The sequence below is a fragment of the Accipiter gentilis genome, chromosome 15 (assembly GCF_929443795.1).
Source record: "Accipiter gentilis chromosome 15, bAccGen1.1, whole genome shotgun sequence".
Classification (NCBI taxonomy): Eukaryota; Metazoa; Chordata; class Aves; order Accipitriformes; family Accipitridae; genus Astur; species Astur gentilis.
In genome coordinates, this window is record NC_064894.1 from 4550183 (window position 1) to 4571675 (window position 21493).

General features: G+C 41.9%; 1 protein-coding gene across 5 annotated transcripts in view; it reads left to right on the forward strand.

The window, feature by feature from the left end:
• Nucleotides 1–21283, forward strand: part of COL19A1 (collagen type XIX alpha 1 chain) — a 225432-nt gene extending 204149 nt beyond the window's left edge. For all 5 annotated transcript variants that reach the window (XM_049817767.1, XM_049817766.1, XM_049817770.1 and 2 more), the window contains 5 exons: nucleotides 3806–3976; nucleotides 4919–4985; nucleotides 6416–6571; nucleotides 13145–13222; nucleotides 13460–21283. In XM_049817767.1, coding sequence (XP_049673724.1) covers nucleotides 3806–3976; nucleotides 4919–4985; nucleotides 6416–6571; nucleotides 13145–13222; nucleotides 13460–13596 — 609 coding nt within the window. In that variant the 3' untranslated portion in view covers nucleotides 13597–21283. The remainder of the gene's footprint in view (nucleotides 1–3805; nucleotides 3977–4918; nucleotides 4986–6415; nucleotides 6572–13144; nucleotides 13223–13459) is intronic.
• The last annotated feature ends 210 nt before the right edge of the window (nucleotides 21284–21493 follow it).

Below are 21493 nucleotides of genomic sequence, written 5' to 3' on the forward strand. Positions count from 1 at the left end.
GTGACTAAATGCTGCTGTTATTACTACTTTATAAACCTGAGTGACAAATGAGTTGAAAACATGTGTTTTATAACAATCAGAAATACGCCTTTCAAGTCATTTCAACAACAGATTAAAGTCCTGGTGGCTGGCTCATTTATTGCTATTATCTGCATACCTTGATCACAGACCAAGAGCCTGCTGGACTAGACCATGTAGAAACCCAGGCAAAACAATAGTTCTTTCTGCACAGAATTTAGTACAGAATTAAATGCGAGAGATGGGAGAATGCTAGAAAGGAGGAGGACTGAATAAATCAACACCGTAGGCAGAGACAGCAAAATGCAAATGTCCTACCCTGTTTTTTGTAGAATTCATAGTGGAGGAGAGTTTAAAGAGGAATCTGGAGGGAGATATGAGCTAGTTTTATGAATTTTTGCAAGGAGCTTCTTCCAAACACAAAGAAAACGCTGGAGGCAGTTAAAAAAAATGCTTGTTTGGAAAGTGGCTGTAGTATTTGATCTGCCTCCTACACATTGGCAGCCTGTAAAATGGGAATGGTTTAGAATAAAAGCAATTCCAGGATCAGCTTCACACTGCCATAGCACCATGGTCTTAGAGAAACCTGCATTTTTCTTTATTTCTAGTAGAATAGCTATCTATACCTACTCTGCAGAGTTATAAAGCTGAGAAATTTTATGTGTATATGTATGCCTTAAGTAGGTTTTTAATGAAGGCTTCTTGTAAGTATAGTGAATCTTCAGACAGCTTTTTTTATATATTCAGGTTCATGCATGTGTGTATGCTCTCGTTTGAAAGCACTATCAGAAAAAATGGTGTGTTCAGGGGCTCCCTATACTGGACTTCAGTCTCCATAAAAGTGACTAAACCAAAAATTATATTAAAGGCTATACCTCTTTCAAGTTTTGCGATAACATATGGTAGAACAGGAGTTGCTCTTCAATTTTATAATGTTTCAGGTTGCTATAAGTGAAGTGGGAGATGGAGGATGGAAGCAAAAACTTTGTTAAGGCCAGGAAAGAGCCTCTTCCCTGCAGACTACAAAAGTTCCGCTTCTCAGTCAGAATCCTTCCTCTGCCCTGAATTTCTCAAGGTGTTGCAATACACGTCCTGGTATAATAGCTGTATGCAGGACAGAACACTTTTTCCTGTAAAACTTAAGATTTATAGACACGTGAGAAAGTATGCCTCTTCCATCAGAACAGTACATTTCCAGTTCCCCCAATGCACATATGCTCCTTCTCCTGTTCCCATCGACTGTTGAAAATCTGAGTCTTTGACAAGGGTTACAGGTGTCTTTTGGGTATCACGTCACATCTTGTCTTTTTTCTACTGATTAACTAAATTAGCTCTGTTTGTTGGAAATCATTCCTGTGCTGCATATTTAGAGTTTTGCCCAAAGTATTACTGCCCAGAAACTAAATCTGGAAATCAGGCGTCTGCAATATCAGCAGGTTAGGTCTTTTAAGAGAAACACAATAAACATAACCACGCTGGGATTGTTTCCATGTCACGCTGGCTTCCCTGACTATGTGATCGTGTTAGCAGTTTGACAGGTTGTATCAGGTTTACGTGGCCAGTTTCTGGTAATGGGGGCTGCAGGGGTGGCTTCTGTGAGAAGACGCCAGGAGCTGCCCCATGTCGGACAGAGCCAATTCCAGCCGCCTCCAGGACGAACCTGCTGCTGGCCAAAGCTGAGCCCATGAGTGATGTTGGTACTGCCTGTGTGATAGAACGGGTAAAAAAATCCTGTGCAACAGCTGGGAGAGAGGAGTGAGAAGCTGTGAGAGCCCCAGCCCTGCAGCCCCCCAGGTCGGTGCAGCAGGAGGGCAGGAGGTGTTCCAGGCGCCGGAGCAGAGATTCCCCTGCAGCCCGTGGGGATGAAGACCACGGTGAGGCAGGCTGTCCCCCTGCAGCCCAGGGAGGTCCTCGGGGGAGCAGATCTCCACCGGCAGCCTGGGGAGAGAGGAGCCCACGCCGGAGCAGGGGGATGCCCGAAGGAGGCTGGGACCCTGTGGGAAGCCCACGCTGGAGCAAGCTCCCGGCAGGACCCGTGGCCCCGCGGAGAGAGGAGCCCAGGCTGGAGCAGGTTTTCTGGCAGGACTTGTGACCCCGCAGGGGACCTGCGCTGGAGCAGGCTGTGCCTGAAGGACTGCAGCCCGTGGGAGGGACCCACGCTGGAGCAGGAGAAGAATGTGAGAAGGAAGGAGCAGCAGAGATGAAGCATCAAGGACTGGCTCCAACCCCCATTCCCCATCCTTCTGCACCGCTCAGGGGGAGGAGGCAGAAGAGTGAGGAGTGAAGTTGAGCCTGGGAAGAAGGGGGGTGGGTCGAGCAGAAGGCCTCACTATCCTGCTCCGTTATTAATTCGCAATACATTAAATTAATTTTCCCAGAGCTCAGTCTGTTTTCCCCTAATGGTAATTGGTGAGTGACCCTCCCTGTCCTTATCTTCACTCACAAGCTGTTCATCTCATCTTTTCCCCCATCTTGCTGAGGAGTGAGAGAGCAGCTGGGTGGGTACCTGACAGGCAGCCAAGGTCAACCCACCACAGAGGTTAAAATTACTGGTGTGAGATGATGAGGTGTCTGATTTTGAAACTTGGGGGTTTTTTTCTTGTGGTAGCCTTTCAGAGTTCAGAGCTTCTGTGCTCTTACTGAGGGCAATTTAAACTCCAGTTGGGAATGCATTATGGTTTCAGTTAATGTAATAAAACGTTACAGGTTGCAGCGGTCTTTGTAATGAAGCTTAGGTATAAGCTCTAACTCACTGGAAATCATACAGATTGGAGGACAGATAAGTGATAAAAATGGTATACAACCTCCTACTTGCATCCTTACCTTACCTTCTTTCTTTTTCAATCTTTACATGTCATGTAAATATGACTTAAGAACGTAACTACACTTTTATTGGTTTATCAGTCACTGATGTTTCAGATCTGAATACAGTTTACCAGCACTTGCTGTAGATTAAGGATGCAATTAATTCCATTCATTCACCCTTCATAAATGTAGATTCTGAATTTATCTAGTAAAGATGTAGTCAGTTCTTGGTGCTGTTTGCTGCTTATGGAGGAGCCTAAAATTAGCTTAACTGATGCAGCAAGGGCAGTCAGTGACCCTTAAGAACTGCCAGCTGTTCATTTACCGTCCCAACATGCGACTTGCGCCGCTCTGCTCCACAGCTGTAGTTCACTGAACTAATAGCTAATACATTAAGTCACTCTAAAAGATTTAATTCCTTATAAATAAAACAAATTTAAATGCCATTTCAGCCATGAAGGAAGCTGTTCTGGCTGAAACATTGACCTTCAATTTATTTTCTTGCAATGAGTTCACTTATTATATATAGATTTGTGTGTTTGTTGTTTCTTTGATTAACTGAAATTTTATGTACACACAGAAATAAAATAGGCTTCTAAGGAAAGTTACAGAAAAAAGCCTGATGCTTTGTGCCTGGGGGAATTTGAGCACCTAAATTCTACCTATGCCGTATTTGACTTTTCTAGATCCTTGGATAAGGCTATAAGCTTTCTGCACCCAGATTCTGTCCTTGAAAAGTGGGTTCCAGAGCCAAGCTATTATTTTTTTGTCATTGACTTCAACATTAAATGTGTAGGAAAACAAAGCGTTACTTCCTGTGTTTTCAGAGACAAGGTTCAGCCTGTAAAATCAGCTTCCCTGCATGACTCATAAACATCTATTTCTGAACAGGGAAGAATTTTCTCTTTAGCGTGCCTGGGTGACTCTCCCTAGTTTGTTCCACTGAGTGCAATGGTTTTCTTTCCGCTTTTATTTTACACAGGGAGACCAGGGTATTCCAGGGGACAGAGGTCCACAAGGCGAACGAGGGAAACCTGGCCCATCAGGAGAAAAGGGGGATGTGGGTCCTATTGGGCCACCAGGAGACAGAGGCTATCCAGGATCACCAGGTCATCAAGGTCCCCCAGGTTCACCAGGACCCCCAGGGTTTCCAGTAAGTAAATACACATTTTCCTTGGTTGCTTGTGAATTCAGACGACGTGAAGGTGGCGTGTGCTGAGCAGTGGAAATTCAACTGAGGAATGCCACAGCAGCAAAAAAACTAAGATAGCTCTGGGACAATTTCAGTGTTCAGTTAAGAGGTGGAAAAAAATATATCCAGATGATCAAACAGATATTTTGAAATTATTTTTTAAACATATGCTATGGAGAAACTTCAGTTATTTACTTCATTAGCTCCTGACAAATCAGTATGGCTACTCATTACTGTTCATTTTCATTTTTCGTAAGCTTAAGGGCTAAAGTATAAGTCTTTGCAACTGAGAAAGAAAAGGAGTCAGCCAAAATGATTCTCAATAAAAGGGAAATCAGCATTTCAAAAGACAATGAAATGCTGCCCGTCAGCTATAGATACCTTGGTTTGTCTCCCTGTGCGCACAGGCACACATCCACGTTATGGGGTCTTTATGCCCTCAATCAGATAGAGTAAAGCTCTAAAAAACTTTCCCAGTGAAGTAATTGGTCCTGCAGCGCAGTTCCAGTTAGTCGGCTCTGCATCAAAGCAGTTAGTCCCTAGAGGGGGTGAGAAGTTGGCAAATGCTATGCAAAAGGCAAGTAAGGCATAGCGGTGTCACTGGACAGCCTCAACTGTCTTACACAAATTAATTTCCATACACATAATGTGCTGATCATCCTGACAGTTGGGAGGGCCTCTTCCACTTCTTGGTATTAGTGGTCTTTATAATATTGTAATGTCTTTGCAATAAAATGGCCTTTGCAGTTAAGTAGATAACACAAATATATTAAAATATTTAATTTTTGGTGAAAGCTTTACATTTTTAATGCTAATTCCAGCATTTTTTTATTTTTGTAGCATCACAAAATGCCTTTGGTATGTTTCTTCTGTTACATATCACCATTTTTTTTTCCTCATCAGGCTGATACAGTTTCACTTGAAGAAATAAAAAATTATATCAAACAAGAGGTTCTTAAGGTTTTTGAAGGTAAGAAAATTAAGTATTATACAACTAAATGTAAATCCTAAATTCTGTTCTAAATGTTTTATATCCTACAGCCTTTATATACATTTCTTTACATGTCATCTTATGTTGGACTTAGCAGCTGCCTTGTTGCTGCAGCTGCACTTAACTGCTGTTTAAGTCTACTTAATTTACAATTGTTTGAACATAATTATATTATAGTATCTGTTAACCAGAGCATTTCCTTATGTAAAAGACTAGCATTAAAAGGCAGTTTGTTCCAAATCGTAACAGCAAACACATGCATCTATCACTGTAGATACATGTCATATATTTTTGCAGATACGTATGTATCTACAGTGTATCATTAAGACATTAAAGATTTATTAAAGTGGAGACAATAGAAATACCTAATTATTTTGGCCACTTAGTGGATGACTATCTAAATGAGAGAAAGGCTTGACAGCTTTCAGCCACGCAGGTCTAAACTGCTGTGCCTTTGCACCAAACATCCCTGCTAAGCTCCAGAGCTCCCTTGCAGACCACCATCTTCTGGCACAGTTTTAGGCAAGTACCAGATTCAGCCAAAGCCTTTGTACTATGTAAGCTTTCTTAGGTGTGTCCTTACTCTGAAAAGGAAATATTTTTCTTCCCCAGCGTTTTCTTAGTCAGGGTTGAAAAGCAATGACTCAGGTAGGTGTCTGGAACAAGCTTCTGCTTGAACACCTCTTAACAGTATTTTTGGCTTGTTTCACTTTGCCTGTTTTCTATCGCCTTGCTTATTTTTTTTTGATGCCCACTCTTCTCTTTAATCTTTCTCTTAAATCTTAAAACTCCACCACAGTAAATACCTGCTAAATTGTGGAATCCTTAGTTAAGTTTTTTAATCCAGTATAAATGAGACAGATTCAAGGTTAGTACCTATTTTGTCTACCTCTGAGGAACACTGAAATGTTACCAAATGCACTTCATTCCACCAGTTCATGCTGAAATCTCTGCAATTAATAATGTTTGCTGAGCACTTACAGGTATTTTCACAACTGTTTTCAGGGTTTCAGCACATTCCAAGAACTGTTTGTGGTAGTTAAGCTCTACTTTGCAACGTAATATGAGTTACAAACATGTAAGGTAGCCCTGCATAGGGGTGTTAAGTACTAATTATTCCGTGTTCATGTATTTTAAGTACTTCCATGAACAGGAGTCAGAAGTCATTTGAAATACTGGAATACATCAGTAAAAGAGAGTAGTAATAGAAATTTTGGTACAAATTCGTTCAGATTACTTCAAAGAAGGCCTCCGTACTTCTAGGAGCATTTAATACCTTGACATTTAGAAGGATTAAACACCTTACTCCCAGAAACTTACTTTAGCTGGGGCTTAGGGATTTATTTATTTTCCCATACTCTGCTAGCAGATTTCTTACCCACTTTTTCTCCTGTCCTTTGTTAATGAAGAAAGGATGGCTCAGTTTGTGTCCCAGCTGAAGCTGCCTGCTGCAATGCTTGCCTCCCAAGCTCATGGAAAACCAGGGCCCCCAGGAAAAGATGGATTACCAGGGCCACCAGGAAAGGATGGTTTGCCAGGGCCACCAGGAGAACGTGGAATTCAAGGTAGGAATTCAAAAAAATGTTCCCATGAATTGTATCTTGAAATCTTTATACACCTGCTAATGATTGTTAAATAAGCCAGGATTACCTATCTAGCTTCCTAATAATTAACTTTTAAAACTTTACTTATGTTTTTCCAGACTAGATCTAAATATTAACCCATGGTAAATGTGTGGATTTTACTGATTAAAAACTCCTAATCAGTGCATTTTATTCTAATAAGTGATAAAGTTAATTACTGACAGATATCTAAAGCTGACAGATACCTAGACTACTGTAGCAGTTATTTTTTTCTCCAAAATACTTTAACAAGTAAGAAAAACTATTCCAGCACTCTAATGTAACTATTTCAATCCTGTTCGATATTGAGAGACCATCTCATTTCAGAACCAAAATTAGATCTCCAAGTCTGAGTGCTTTCAGCTCTGATCCTGAGACAACAGAGGGGAGGAAAAACTGAAGGCAAATATTATTCTTTAAGAAGCAGTGAAAACTGAAATATTACCACGTGAATTCTTTTTAGAGTGAAGTAATCTATTTTCACAAATCAGTTTCAGAGTAATCGGCTTTTCACTAAACCCCAAACGGTAATTTGTACATTGCAATGCATTTGGACAGTGTAGGGCTCCCGGTTCACTGAACTGTCTTTCACTGCAAAATTACCTTCAAGGGACCCAGGCTCATTGTAGCTGCGCTCTACTGTAGAGTCAGCCTCTCCGTGATTAAAAGGAAGAGTAGAACACAATAAAAGGGAAAAAGTATTTATCGATGAATAATATTTTGTGGGTGGGTAATATGTAATTTGCAGTTTATCTGGAGGTAGTTCTCTATTATCTTTTGTTAGTTTGGTCTGCTCTGGAGTCAGAGCAAGTCAGACTGGAATGAAGAACATGAGAGCAAAGCTGAAGATGTGTGGATCCTAAAGCTATCAGAAGAATAAAGACTTACTAACATTGATAAGCGCAAACCCCTGACAGAAGCTTGAAAAATGTGATGAGCTCAGAATGAGAAGAACAAGAAAAAAGGATCAAGGAAAACAATAAAAGGCTTAGAATCTTACAACACTGACTTCATCATTACCTAAATATTCAGATCACTGTAAACAACTTCAATGTCAGTGCCAGATTGTTCAATGATGATGTATGTGGTGGATAGTCTCAGACGCTTCTGGGAAGTGGAACGTTGTCCTAGGCTTCATTTCCAGCTAGTGAGCATGAAGAGTAAAGATCATAGCTATGCTTGAAAAAAAAAAAAAAAAGGAAAAAAAAAAAAGCTGCTTTTTCATGCCTTATGCTTAACTAAAAGTAGTGCCCCATGTATGCAGGATTTCCATTTATTTTACTGATATGCTCAATACTCCTTTTTGATTAGGAAAAGGTAAGCTAAGTGAGAAACGTTTACTTTTCTGATACATCAAAAGATATATGAAATCATACTTCCAAGGAAAGAAAACCAAAAATTTGTCTTGCCTCCACTTACAAATACCCTTCACGCCTTTCCCAGTTATGCCTCCGCATGTTATTGTTTCGTGCTGACAGTAAAAAGAAATTCAAATCTCTGAGCGGATTGAAAAGTATCCTTCCATATTCCAGCTTATTTTCAGCCATAAAAGACATAGCAGACGACTTCTTGGAGAAGCACGTTACGTGCACGTGTGGCTGAGACCATCAAGGTAGCATGCTGTGTGCGCGTACGCCCAAGTCATAATACATGTTCGGTATTGACTGACGGATATCCCTTATTATATTTCTCACTCGGGTGTAGCCCAAATTGCCGGCTCCGGGGTTTTGCCATGTGCAGTAATACACGTCTGGGCTGGCAGAGTCAAACATTCCCTTGTCCCGTAGAGCCAGCGAAAAGAAGGAGATATTTTTGGAGGGCAATTAACGGGACCTCTACGAACGCCTCCAGAGCCTGTTTGTGATGCCGCACGCTGAGCAGCGATCCTGCCGGAGCCAGCCAGCGGGAAAGGCAGGCGTCGCTCTGGGTCCAGGAAGGTGCTTAACTTCACCCACGGCTTCGCAGGGGTCCCTCCGGACACCTTCAGTGGGGGGCCAGTTCCCCCGGGAACTGGGCTGGTGTGACCTTGCCCTATTCCACCAGAGCCTCCTTCTGCGCAGCAAACCGATAGGTAGAGGTTAGTCCCAGAAGCCAAAAACATGGATACTAACTTTTGGAAGTGTAGGCACGGTCTTCAAAAAGTGTATTTAAGGAATTGCTAGGCTCTTGGGCGTAGCGTCATTCATTCCTAATGAAGTCCAGAACTGCTACCTGCTGGCCTTCAGCAAGGTTGTTCATCGTGTACCTCAGGTACTTCCCAGTGGTTCAGGTACAAACAATTTTGATTTTCTAGGACGGTCTCAATGAAAATATAGCGTGCAAACAAAAAACAACAAAGAATTGCAACAAATCATGAAACATGCAATTGGTGTTTAAACAGACTTTATATAATAGCGATTGGAAGATTTTTTTAATATATATACATTTCTTCATGTAAAAAAACCCTATGGCATATGCATCAGCAAGCTGATACTGTGAGGCAGCGTTACCAATGAAATGTACAGCATCAGCTTAAGGGGGAGCAGAGGAACTTGTTTACTCTCAATGTGTTTTAAAGGATGCTAATGTCTCGTAGAGAAAGAGGAAGTTTATTTCAAGACTTTATAGACAGGCTATAGCAATGTCATCCTTTTGCAAACAGTCTGTTGTCATGTGTTAGAGGAGCTAGATCACTTAACTCCACAGACCTAATTGGATTTTTAAAACTATAATAATAAGTGAATTTTGGTCCTTTAGACCAAATGCACCTTGGGATAATTTTGCAATCCAGAGATCTTTTATGTTAGTATGATTGGTTTTTTTCTCAATAGAGAAAAATAGATTTCATCTTAGTTAAACTTCACTGTTTCCATCAAATTAAGGAAATGGAGTTTTTATCGGTCCTCCTAACTCATGGTAGCCTGGAGGAATCAAACATCACAGCGCAGGAAAGACAAATACCATGTGATGAATAGTGAAAGTTCCTTATCTTTATTGCTAATCTCTGTTGTAAAATTTGTGTCTCTCACTCTAATTATTATTTTGTGTGATGGGAGCATGTAGAAACCTTGGCTGACATCAGGAACCCGTTATAGTGGATGTTGTCCAGACACAGTCACTCTTCTGAATAGCTGCACTGGTTTCAGGCGTTAGGTCCTGTGAAATGTTCGTTGCTGTGGAGGGTAAAGTTAACCTGGTTTACTTTGGTTTCAAACACAGCTACTATCTCTCAGCTGAGAGGGCTGTAACACACAGAAGGAATTCAGAATAGGCACTGGAGGCTGGATGAGAGGGCTCGGTCTCAGCACCCTTCCTATTGCTTTGCAGTTGTTTGCTTTTAAGAACGCAGAGTATTTGCACAGTAAAACACAGTGGATACTTTGGTGTCATTGTTCCCTGTCGTGGTAATGTGTGTTTGCCTCTTATTTTGTGTTAAAGAACCTCAGATTTCTCTAGATACTTGACGCGCTAGTTTCAGGTGCAGCATTATCCATGTGGATGGAAGAGGGTCTCTGTGACACAGGCGGAATAACTTGTGGAGCTGTTTAAATGAGAGGATTTTTTACCTCCAAGTTCACAGACACGAACTTGGGTCATTTCCAAGTGGAGTCGAAGGTGTTGCAATAGCGATGCTTCTGGCCATGATGTTTGCGGAGAGAACCAAACCAAGAGCTGTATTTTATCTATTGCCACTCATCTGTGAGCAGAAGAAAGCTTATCCGTTTGAATACGTACTTGCTACATACAAGTGTGTACCCTACTGCCCACGTTGGGTACGTGTTTACATACCATGACTTTTGGGTTGCAGAAATCACAACAAAACTTCTGGAACTCGAGTGAAAGGCTGTGCTAAAGCTGTCGCCTTTTGAATTAAGCAGGTACCTCTTACTGGAATTGTAATTCTACCGGTAAAAATAGACAGCATCTTATATGTGCCTTTACGTTAAAAACAGTAAATCAAAATCCAATTTATGTGTATTTTCCTTTGACTGTGTATGAGTTTGTCACTTTAAGCTCAGAGAGAAGGTGATATTATCCTCCAGAAGTGTAATCATGGCCCTACTTCTGAGCAAAATATACCTCATTGAAAATCAAATATTTTCCTGCCAGAATTACACATTACATTGTTCGGATTGTTTACATATAGGCCTGTTTACATATACGCTTACACCCTGTGAAATAAAGCCTTATTTTTAGAAAAGGTATCTGGGAATTTTTGTATTAAACTTCAGTATCAAGGGAACTTACCTGCCACTGTGTACCACCTACACCTTTGCATGTGTATTCAGATACAGCCGGTAATGGTTTACACTACCCTGGATCATATATTTGCATTGGCAGGCTGCTCTTTGTCCTATTGTGGGTTGTTTTTTATTTTATTGTCTTGAATTCCAGCGAAGTTGGAATCTTTCAGTCTATCTCAGTCCCTTTTCAATTATAACGTCTCAGATACCTACAGTAACGGTTATCATGGAGATTGTAAATGTGATATATCGTAAAGGTGATTTCTCGCTTTTCCCCATAACATAAAGAAATGCAAACCAAATGATTAGCGGCAGCACTGCTTTGTAAAATTACAATTAACTGGGTTTGTAGTGAGAAATGTACTGTAACTTTCTGTTGTAAATTAGGAACCATAGAGGTATATATAATAAATAGGAAATGTATTAGATCCTGTGGTTGTACGGTTGAGCTTATGAAACAGTAACAACTACTATGCGTTACAGAAGATTTTCGGAGCAAACCAACTCGATGTAGCTGTAAATACCACTATGGTCATTAAAGAGCAAAATCAAGATTCATGACTGAGTACAAGCACCCGCCTATTCCCTTTTTGAGTCTTTATAGCTTGTGCGCCTATATGCCCTGTACAATTCTGCCTAACACAGCTCAGTGACCAGAATGCATGATTAATACTAAGTTTGCTTCTCTGTGAGCTTTTAAACAGTTGATTTCCTTTTGTTACCTTATGCATGTCACTGCATGCATTTTCTAATGTTTCCACCTCACTGTAATTTCCTCGTTGGGGTGCTGAGAGAAGAGTAGGATAATCGATGCTCTGTTTTGAAACCTAGAATGATTGCAACAGATAATAGACTTTCTACCAAAGTGTATAATGAGCCTGTGTTTAACGGAAAGCTTGAATACTCTGTGTACCCTTCCTACTGCATTGCGTCTGTCGTAACAACCCTGAATTGGTACCCGCGGCACTTACAATAGTGTCCTTCTGGATTGTAAAGTTCCAGTGTTGTCATAGACCGCAGCACATTGACAAGACAACTTTTGCCATCCATCTGCCAGTGCCCATTAATCTTCATGAGACATCAGGTGGTTTGGTACCGCTATGCTGACTGGTCGGCCGTGACTCTTCTCTTTTAATTCACACTAAGTTACAGTTCTTCACAAGAGGAAGTTTATTGTATGGCATACGTGACAGTGGAAATATACTGGTCCCTGAAGCAGAACAAATTTAATTCTAAATGTGACCAGAAGTTGGCAAATTAATCTTCAGCGTATGTCACCTTACATGCCAGCGTCTGAGGAACTGGGGAGGGAAGAGGTTTCCTTATAATCCCTTTTAAAGTAAGGCGTTGTGGCAGGTGTCACACTTGTTCCTTTAAAAATGCCTTCATCCCCTGTCCTACAGAAATTGCATGGTCTAAACAGAAAAGGTACGTTTGTAGATGGATTCTTAACTTGAAATATTAAGCAAACTGTTATACTGATAGCCATGAGTTCTCTACTCTAAAGCAGCCAGGGCTCTTCCAACTAATAATACTTCTTACAAACAGTTTAAGGAAAAAGAAACAAGGGTTGCAGCACCCAAGAAGACGGAGACTATTTAGAGAAATACAAACCTATGGCCTGTGAAGAAAACGGACACAAATATTCCAAGTATAATTAGTAATTACACCTTGTTAATAACCTACAGCCACTTGGGTCAAAGTAGGTCTTGCATGCTAGAGCCCAAAATCTGCACGAGCTCTAAAGACACCTCATTCCACGTGTAATGCTGGAGTGGGAGTGGGTCTTCTCTCACATACAGTGGAATATCGAAGCATAGAACTACCAGTTTACAGTCTAAAAAGTGCAGACGTAAAGATTTCTGTAGAGCAGAGAGGGCGAAGTCTCGGTTTGTGGGCTATCAGAGAAGGGCTGCTCAGACCCCGATGGCCCTTGGGTCGGTGCTTTCCGTCACTTCATCGAACGGGTAACACTGGAACAGAATACACAGTTGGTTCTTTATTAGAGGAACTCCAGGACTTAAAATCTCGGGGAAAGGTCCAGCTAGTGAACACAGGGAGAGCCCTCTGGCAGGGGATGCAACGGTTCCTGGTAGAGGTGCTCGTATTTTCCAGAAGGAACTTAAAAACATAAGAGCTGTCTCAGAAAGAAACCCACCGGTCTCAGAAAAAGAAGTGAGCGTGTGTTTTCCCAGTTACATTTCTCTTGGTAATTTCCTGTCAACAAGATATATGCAAGATCACTGTTCATAATAAGAGGACGCTCTTATTTTCCTGTCTTTATTCTGTGTAGGTTATAGAGGACAGAAAGGGGAAAGAGGCGAGCCTGGAATTGGACTGCCTGGTAACCCTGGACCACCCGGCCCTGAAGGTACAAGTCTCCAGATTTATTTCTGCTATTGTTATTTATGAACTAACAGGCCTTTCTCCTGGTCTTCACGCCGGTTTTAGACCCGTGCCTTTCCTCCCAAGCTCGGTCGTAGCGTGAGGCCAGACCCGCCTGCCTTCTCGCGGAGGAGCTGGCACGCAGCTGAGTGCCAGGGATGAAACGCGGGGCGCTGAGCATGCTCTGGCGAGGGCTCTGCTAATTCTAATTTTGTTTTACCAGCTACCGGCCTGCCAGGCCCGCCGGGAACGCCAGGCTCACCCGGACCGCAGGGGCCACCCGGACCCAACGGGAGATGCAATCCGGCAGATTGCTATTACCACGTATCACAGACTCGGTCACGCAGCAGCGGGAAATAAAAACCCTGTCCCCTAGACACATGGGTTCACCGTCACTTTTCACTCCTCTCAATAAGTTAATTTAACCTTTGAAATATTTGGTGCATTTTTATTATTTTTTTTTTCCCCTCGACACTGCACGGTATGTAGATAATTTATGAGGCACGGAATTGAGCCTTTTTCTATGTTATTTGCAGTGTCATAATTATGAAATGATGACATATATTTTTCAGAGTGCATTCCATGTGTTATGTTTCTCATATTTATTTTGCTTAGAGGAGAAAATAGGCCCAAATAATTTTCATAAGCTTCTTTCTTCAAACAAAAAATATTTTATTATAACTTAAGACAGTATGTATGCCTCAGTATGTAAGCTGGCTTTATTTTTCTTGCTGGTGGTGAAGTCGAAAAGGAGAAAATGCATTTCTGAAGCTTTAAAGAGTACCTGTTCGTGGCGAGTGCAGGACCTGAGCTGGAGCGCTGGGAACTCAGTTCAGCCTAAATGTTTGCGTCCCTCACGGAGGCTCCGGCACACCTTCTGAACCAGGTCTGCGCCGTGCACTACGAACGCTACTCACCGTTTCAGTCGCTTCCTCGATGTCGAAGACGGGAACGAAGACGCGTTTAGCATCTCTCTAATCCCATCCGACGTTTAGCTTCGGACTGACTGGAAATTGCCAGATGTAGCCCCGAGAAGCTTCTCTCCTGACTGGATGTTGTCCCAGCTGAGGGCTTGTACGTTCGTTTAGTCGTGGCTACATATACTCCAGATATTAAACTGCTAGGGGCTGGTGTTGATGTTCCCAGCTGAGAACTGACACGTCTCCTAAGCGTTACGTGGACTTAGTAAGTGTAGTATCATCGCCTGTAATCAAGCTACTCTGCCGTTACGTCTGCTACAGCAAAGGCGATCCCTCGCTTTAGAGCAGAGGGTGGTGGGTACAGAGTGAGACAGTCAAAGAAGGAACTTCACAAGCCTCTAATCTTACTTGTGGCACAGTTTGCCTCTTCCTCCTGCAATAATCATCTGCCAAAATAAGCCTGAGAAGAACATGGAGACAGTAGAACGCCAAGACTCGCAGGTCCTAATAACTGGTGTAATCCCTCCTTGGAAAGGTGTACTACCGAGAGGACGTCTGCATGCAGCTTGCAGGTATTCAGAAAATCCTGCAGGACCAGACGTTGCCAATGAAGAGGAAAACGGAACAAAGTGTAAATCCTATAGAGCTCCAAGGGCTGAGCAAAAGAAAAGATGGAGAAAATCGATCACGCAGAGGCTGATTCTGAAAAGGAGGGAGGAGGATCGGCCAAAGTTTCACTCCTGATTATTAGGAAACAGATGATCCTACATGAGTCCTACGGAATTTGCTACAGTGCAATAGAAAGTGCAGGTGCTATTGAGGGAACATGGACAGCTGTAACCCGCAACCTCAGAATAAATCCGTAGTACAAAACCAGGACTGAGGGCTCTTGCCCCGCCGTTAGGAAGCCGGTCATCCTCTCCCACATCAGGCAGGGAAGTGGTTTTGGTGACTTTGAGCAGTCCTGAGCTGCCAGGGAAGCGCTCCCAAATTGAAGTGCTGCGTTCCAGAGGAGCTGTTGTGAGACACGGATCTGGCTGACTTCTGGGTTTTGCTTAAAAACCAGTGAGGAGTGACTGACGGGAGTCTTTAAAAGAAAAAACCCCACCACGTTGGCATTTGTTCTGAATAGCGTTCCTAGCCCTTGTACCCAGACCGGCGGAGCGAGGCGAGCGCAGGAGGTGGTGGAGCTCACCCAGGTAGCTGGGGAGCGCAGGCAAGCCTTCAGGCACGATGTTTTTGGAGAATGAAAGCATACCCGCTCGGCTCGTTAGTCAGTTAGACGTTTGGAGGCAAGAAGGTGCTTGGCACAAAGCTCTTTCAGTAAACCGAGAGCTCTAAACGGGACAGGAGAGGGCAGGACAGCAGAGAACCTGGGGGCTACCGTGAAACCATCTCCTGAAGGGAATCCGCGAGCTGTGATAACGCCCTGCGGCTGGGGACCCCTTGGGGGGGGTCAGGCTGCTTTCCCTGCCCCTCGTGAGGACGAGGACGAGGACGGACGGGTCAAAGCCCACGGGCGAACCGCGGTCCTCGTGCCTCCTTTTCCGCTCGTCCCTCAGGAGCCAACACCGGCCCCTTCTCCAGGCCTCCGCTCGGCGGGCGAAGGCACATTTGGAACGAGTGCTCCTGCCTGCGCGTCCCCTCAAAGAAAGACCACCCACACCGCTCCGCTTCCACACCTCCTGTGCCCGCGGCAGGCGGTGAGGGAACCCAGCGCCGGGCTTGCCCGGGCGGCCGGCGAGCGAAGCCGGGAGCCTTGCAGCGACGGCTGGGTCGGTGCATGTATGTACGTACGTACGCACACCAGCGGAGGAACGGGCCCCAGGTACTGGTTTCCATTCGGCCAAAACGAACTGCTGGTCAGGTATCTTGCATGAATTTTTATTTTTTTTTTTTTTTCATCGATTTCTTTTTACTTCTCTAGTAATTCCAATGTATGTAAAAATTGAGATATTTTTTTACTTCGTAAGTTAATTTTAAACTTCGTTTTCTGTGATAATACCGAAAAGGGTGCTGTCTTGTCAAGAGCGTCCGCGTGACTGAGAGGTTTCCGAGCAGCCCCCGACCTGGAAGGCTGTACATAGACTATTGCGCCGCGTTAGTGGTATGTGTATATTTTGGGCCTTTTAGCTAGCTGAAACCGAGCATCTGTTATCTGCCGGATGCAATTGCTGTATGTTAATTTACTTGAACCTATCGGAAAGCAGAACACTTTTTATATTTGAAGAAGTTTTATTTTTTCATCTATGTTTCCTACGGATGCCTTTTTCTTTTTATAGGCTCAAATCTAAAGGTCTTTTTAAAATGTATTTGAACACTTTCAATTGATTTGCAGGTAACTTTGGTAATTATCTTGTTGCATTGGTTTTTTTATTTTGCTAAAAGCCCACTTTCATTTTCTCACGTGAGAAAACGGGTATTTTTTTATACAGGCTATCTCAATACCTTTTTAAAGATGCCGCATTCTGCGCTGAGGTAGAAAAGCATTAATCCCAGCTTAACTTTACTTCACGCTGGCTTTGCTCCTACTCTATATTTTTAGAATTGGTAGCAGAATGTAGCTGGAAGCATACTTCTGCATGATTTTGAGGTTTAGCCCCTGAAATGTCTTTGCAGTTTCAGAATGGTGTCTTAGGTTTTGGGAAGAGGGCCGGGGTGGGCAGCGGAGTGCTAATCTGTTTTTCAATTTGCTTTTTCAATTTCGTATCTGTTTTGAGCAGTCTGTGCTGCAGTAAGAATTGCAAGGAACTAAACACAGAGGATTATTTTTTCCAGTAGCGTAAGGTCTTTTTCTGATTTGGGAATGTTTACGTGCAACAGGACTTTGAACTGAAATATCTTTGTCAAAATGTTTTAAACCTTTCTTAAAAGCTCTCTAAGCTTTGCTCTAGTTCAGGATCAGATCATTATATTTTACAGCAAGTTGCTTTATCGCCTACTAAGAAGGTGTTGGGATTTTCTTCAAATAGCTGTGTGCAGAACTACTCAGTTTGCCTAAAGAAAGTAATAAAATTGGTAAGAGGGAAACTTTTCTGAGGCTGCAACATGACTCCGTTTGTCCACACGGTGGAGTTCAAAACGTCTTTTCAGTACAAGGGACAAAGCCCCGGCTTAACTCGCTCGGCCGCGCAAGAAACGCCCCAGTGCTGCGAAGGCTCATGGCACAAGAGTAAGTGTTTCTGATTTTGTTCTTGAGCCTGACTTTTTTTTTTTTTCTTTTTTTTTCCCCCCTAAAATCCATTTAGTTTGGCATGGTAGTATTTGCAGAAATACTGCCTTTCTTGGATTGTTTTTAAGTGGTAGTCTTAGATTTTATTTGTGTTTTGTATATACACACACGTTATAGAAGAACATGCGGTAGGTAGCGGGATGTCCCGCTTTCAGGCATCGTTTACGTTCACTGTAGTGATGTTTGGCTCTAGAGGAGCAGGCAGTCTGCTAAGGTTAATAAAAATTACAACAACATACTTCGTACGATCGAGTAACAGTGCAGCCTGCTTAGTAATGCTTTAGGAACCAATAATTTTGTCTTAAACTGGATTTGGTTTCAATGCTAAAAGAGCACTGTGATATGGAAACGGGATTGATTGTATCATCCATCCTCCGCTTATGTTTTAGGATTGTGGACTATGACAGATGTTAGATATGCACAGCCTCATTAAATAAGTGTATTTTTTAAATTAATGGATAATCACACAAAATATTTTGGCGCTTCTTCTTTTTCACGAGGGTGAAATACTATTTTTCATGTCAGCGCACGCTCAATTTTGTTCTTCTTTTCCTGTAATGTTTACATACAAGTCTTGTAAAAACCCCATGGGAGAAACTAGCATTTTATAAACTTGTTTCTCTAAATATACTACGTGAAGCCACCCTCTAGCCTCGCATTTGACCAGTGCAGTAGAACGGCTGTAACGTTGGCATGTTCGAACATGAGAAGAATCTCAGGAATCAAAACAAGGTTGGTTTGGGAGCAGGGTTTATCATGTTTTTGTTCGATTCGGGATGTACTGAGTCATATAGATTTTCCATGAAATCTGTTATGTCCACTACAACCAGATTGTACTGGGTGGATGTTCAAATCCATCTGCACCCACGTAGGTGGCTGTAGGCCATGGAGAACAAGTTTAACCGTGACCTTGCCTGGGTTGGTGTTTAAGTGGAAAACCCAAGCTCCACGATACCTTAAGGAAATGTGGTTTTCAAGTATGAATTGCTAACAAATGTTACAGATTCTAGACCAAAAGAAGTTTGTAGCTAAAAAGAATGTAGTCTACATGTCTTTTAGCAGTTTTATCTCCAAGTCTGCTGTTCTACAAACACAAATGTGTTTAATTATTTACTGAAGTTTCAATGTAAATATATTCTGTCTCCAGTCAACATATTTGAAGGATTTTCAATGACATACCTTATTATTTTCTTTCATTTCTGAATGATATGCAGCTGTCGCTGAATGAATCGCAGTACGTGCCAACTGGTTGCTTCTTTCCTTCATTATATTTTTGGTTTGCAACATTTAAGGTTCAATTCAATGGAAACATATTAAGTGGATAGAAAATTGCTTTTTACGTTATTATGTGGCCATTTACATCTGAAATAGGATTCCGGATGGAAATGGAAATGTTTCCCATACTTTTTGGATGTGCTTCTGTTAGAAATGGCAACCTTTCCTTCCGTGTCAAATCACGAGAGGAAGGATGCAACTACGAACGAGAAGAAAAAAAAAAGTGAAAAACCTTGGCCTTACACATATATATATATATATGTATATGTAAAATTTACGGAAGTTAATATAATCTCTGAACCAGATGCAGATAACTTTCTTGTCCGAGTATAACATAATCACTTTTATTCAAGAAACTGATTCACTGAACTGTTTAACTGTAGGTAACTTTAGGTATTTTCATTGTTCTCTTGCTGCCTAACAGTCCCAGGAGAAAAAGAGAGAACTCCTACATCACTGGCATTTTAAAGGATGCTAGGTAATGATTTGACCGCTAACGTGATGTTCTTTCTTTAAATTCCGTAGTGGCTTCAGCAGGCTTGCTTCATATATCGCCTGAAGCTGCCACGGTTTTACTAGTCCTTTCGAATGCGTACACAGCAAGCAAAACAGAACAGTAAAACAAAAGATTGAGGGGAATAAAACTGAAGCGGTAACAAATCAGATGGGAGTAACGTGCCCTACAAAATAAAGACATTTCTTCTTTACCTGTGAGCCATGAGCAGAGTTGCCGCAGTGACTGCGTTTCACGTATAAAGGAAGCAGAGACTACAGTAGGCCAAAGAATAATACAGTGATGAGCAGGTCCAGCACACGCATTTCACCCAATTATCTAAGCAATTTAAAACATTTGCAAAAATGCAGCACGCGTTTGTACATGGAGCGCAATTGCTGTGCTCTGCTAGGAGGAGCCAGCACTGTTGTCTCGGAAAGTAAGGGACTTGGTTTCTTGTTCCCTCTGTCCTTCAAGTAACCTTGAAAGTATCATCCGTTGACACTTTCCCTTTTTGAAGGACGAGCAGATTTGGTTGTAGATCCGTGTTTTGGCTCTTGGTAAACTCAGATCACGACTAGGGTATTCGGGGAAGCAAACCCTAGTGTAATCCTCCCTCGCCTTGCTTTCCAGCCTCATGGAGGAGCTCCGCACGGCGCTCTAGAGCTCCTCTGCCTAGAGAGAGACTTGGGCCTTTGTGAAACAGTCACAACAGTTTTTTGGTAGCCGTTCCTACTAGGTTGCTGTGATGGCTGTGACAGAAAACTCATAAACTCGTACATAAACTCTTTCTGTACACAAACTATAGATGTACAACATATATATATATATATAAAATTACAGTATTCAGCAGCAGTGTTACTAATACTTATTAGTAGCCTAGTAGGGAAAGCGTTGCAGTCAAGATTTTAACATACCAACCAGGTGGGCTTGTGAAGCACTGGTTATTATTTTGAGGACAGTTGTTAAACACTTTTCTCTTGGTTCCTGCCTCCACTTAAGTGGGGAGCTAAAAAATGTATTTATCACAGTGCAGGCACACCTCCAGAATTAGGAGTGGTGATAGAGATCCTGATGGGTAAAAGTGATTTTCTTTAGTCTTTTGTTCAAGAAATCTCATAGCATGTTACGATGTTGAACAAGATTTACTCAGGACTTCACTGGGATCCCAGGAGCATCTGGTTAGAACGGGCGGCACGCTGTCAGTGGCTTGTGAAACCTCTCAACCTCTTTGCTTTGTGCCTTCTAAATATATTTATTTAAACTAGCACTATTTTTTTCTGTATCACACAGTTGATACACCTTTCATTTAAATTAATAGTTCTGTCTTTACTTTCCAAATCTTTATTTTTTGAATGTGCCATTAATAAATTTCAGTTCCTGGTATTTTTTTGGTACACGATCTACCATTCTTCAAGTAAAATTTTTCAGCTCTTGCACAAGATTTGGGATTGGTGAATACTTAGATTAACCACCGTGTCCCATAATGACTTATAATAGGCTTGAGGATTTATTCTTTGGTTCTGTATTTTAAGTTAAAACTCACGTATCGGCTTGAAGGCAGAAAAATCTGTCACACTCTTAAGCTATCCACTTACCTAGATTCTGCATTGAATTGACCCTCAGTGTTGAATTTGTTTGATTGTAATAGTTCTGATTTGTTTTTTTACATATGAATGTTTTCCCTCCTACATGAGTTTCTTTCCATTGTGGAATTTTATGCATTTTTCAGACTATATTTTTTAAAGCACTTCACATTTGTATTTAAATGTTGGGGGGGCGTTGCTTCTTTTGATTCATTATGTTTATGCGTTACATATGGAAAATAATAGTTTAATTCTGTTATCGGTTGTTTAGTTTTTTTCTTTTCAACAGTTTTACACCCTTTATAGTCAAAATAAAAGTTTGCTGGTGAAACTACACTTTGTCATTACCACTAACCTTTTATTTGTTGCACTATTTAAGGAGTACTTTTGAGGACTATGCCCTAGATCCGTAAAAACTGACCTAATTCTAAAACTTTTGAGAACACCTTTATGTGTGAACAAGCTAATCACTTGGTATGCGATCGTCTGGATTTGTTTCTTGAGAATGAAATTCTTTGCGCTCATCTAGTCTCATGGCTTCTTGTTAGAGTTAAATTAGGAGATGTGGGTTATGAGAAAGTTTGGACAAACGAGGTGCAGGAAAACTGTTGAGTCTCAGGCTTTGCCCAGAGTCTCTGGGAAGGATGACATATTTCTTTATGCCTATTTTCTTCCCCCTTTTCCCTGAAATCTCACCTAGTGTTGCTTCTGTGGAACTAGAGAGAGAGCAGTAGACACTTGTAGATAAGAC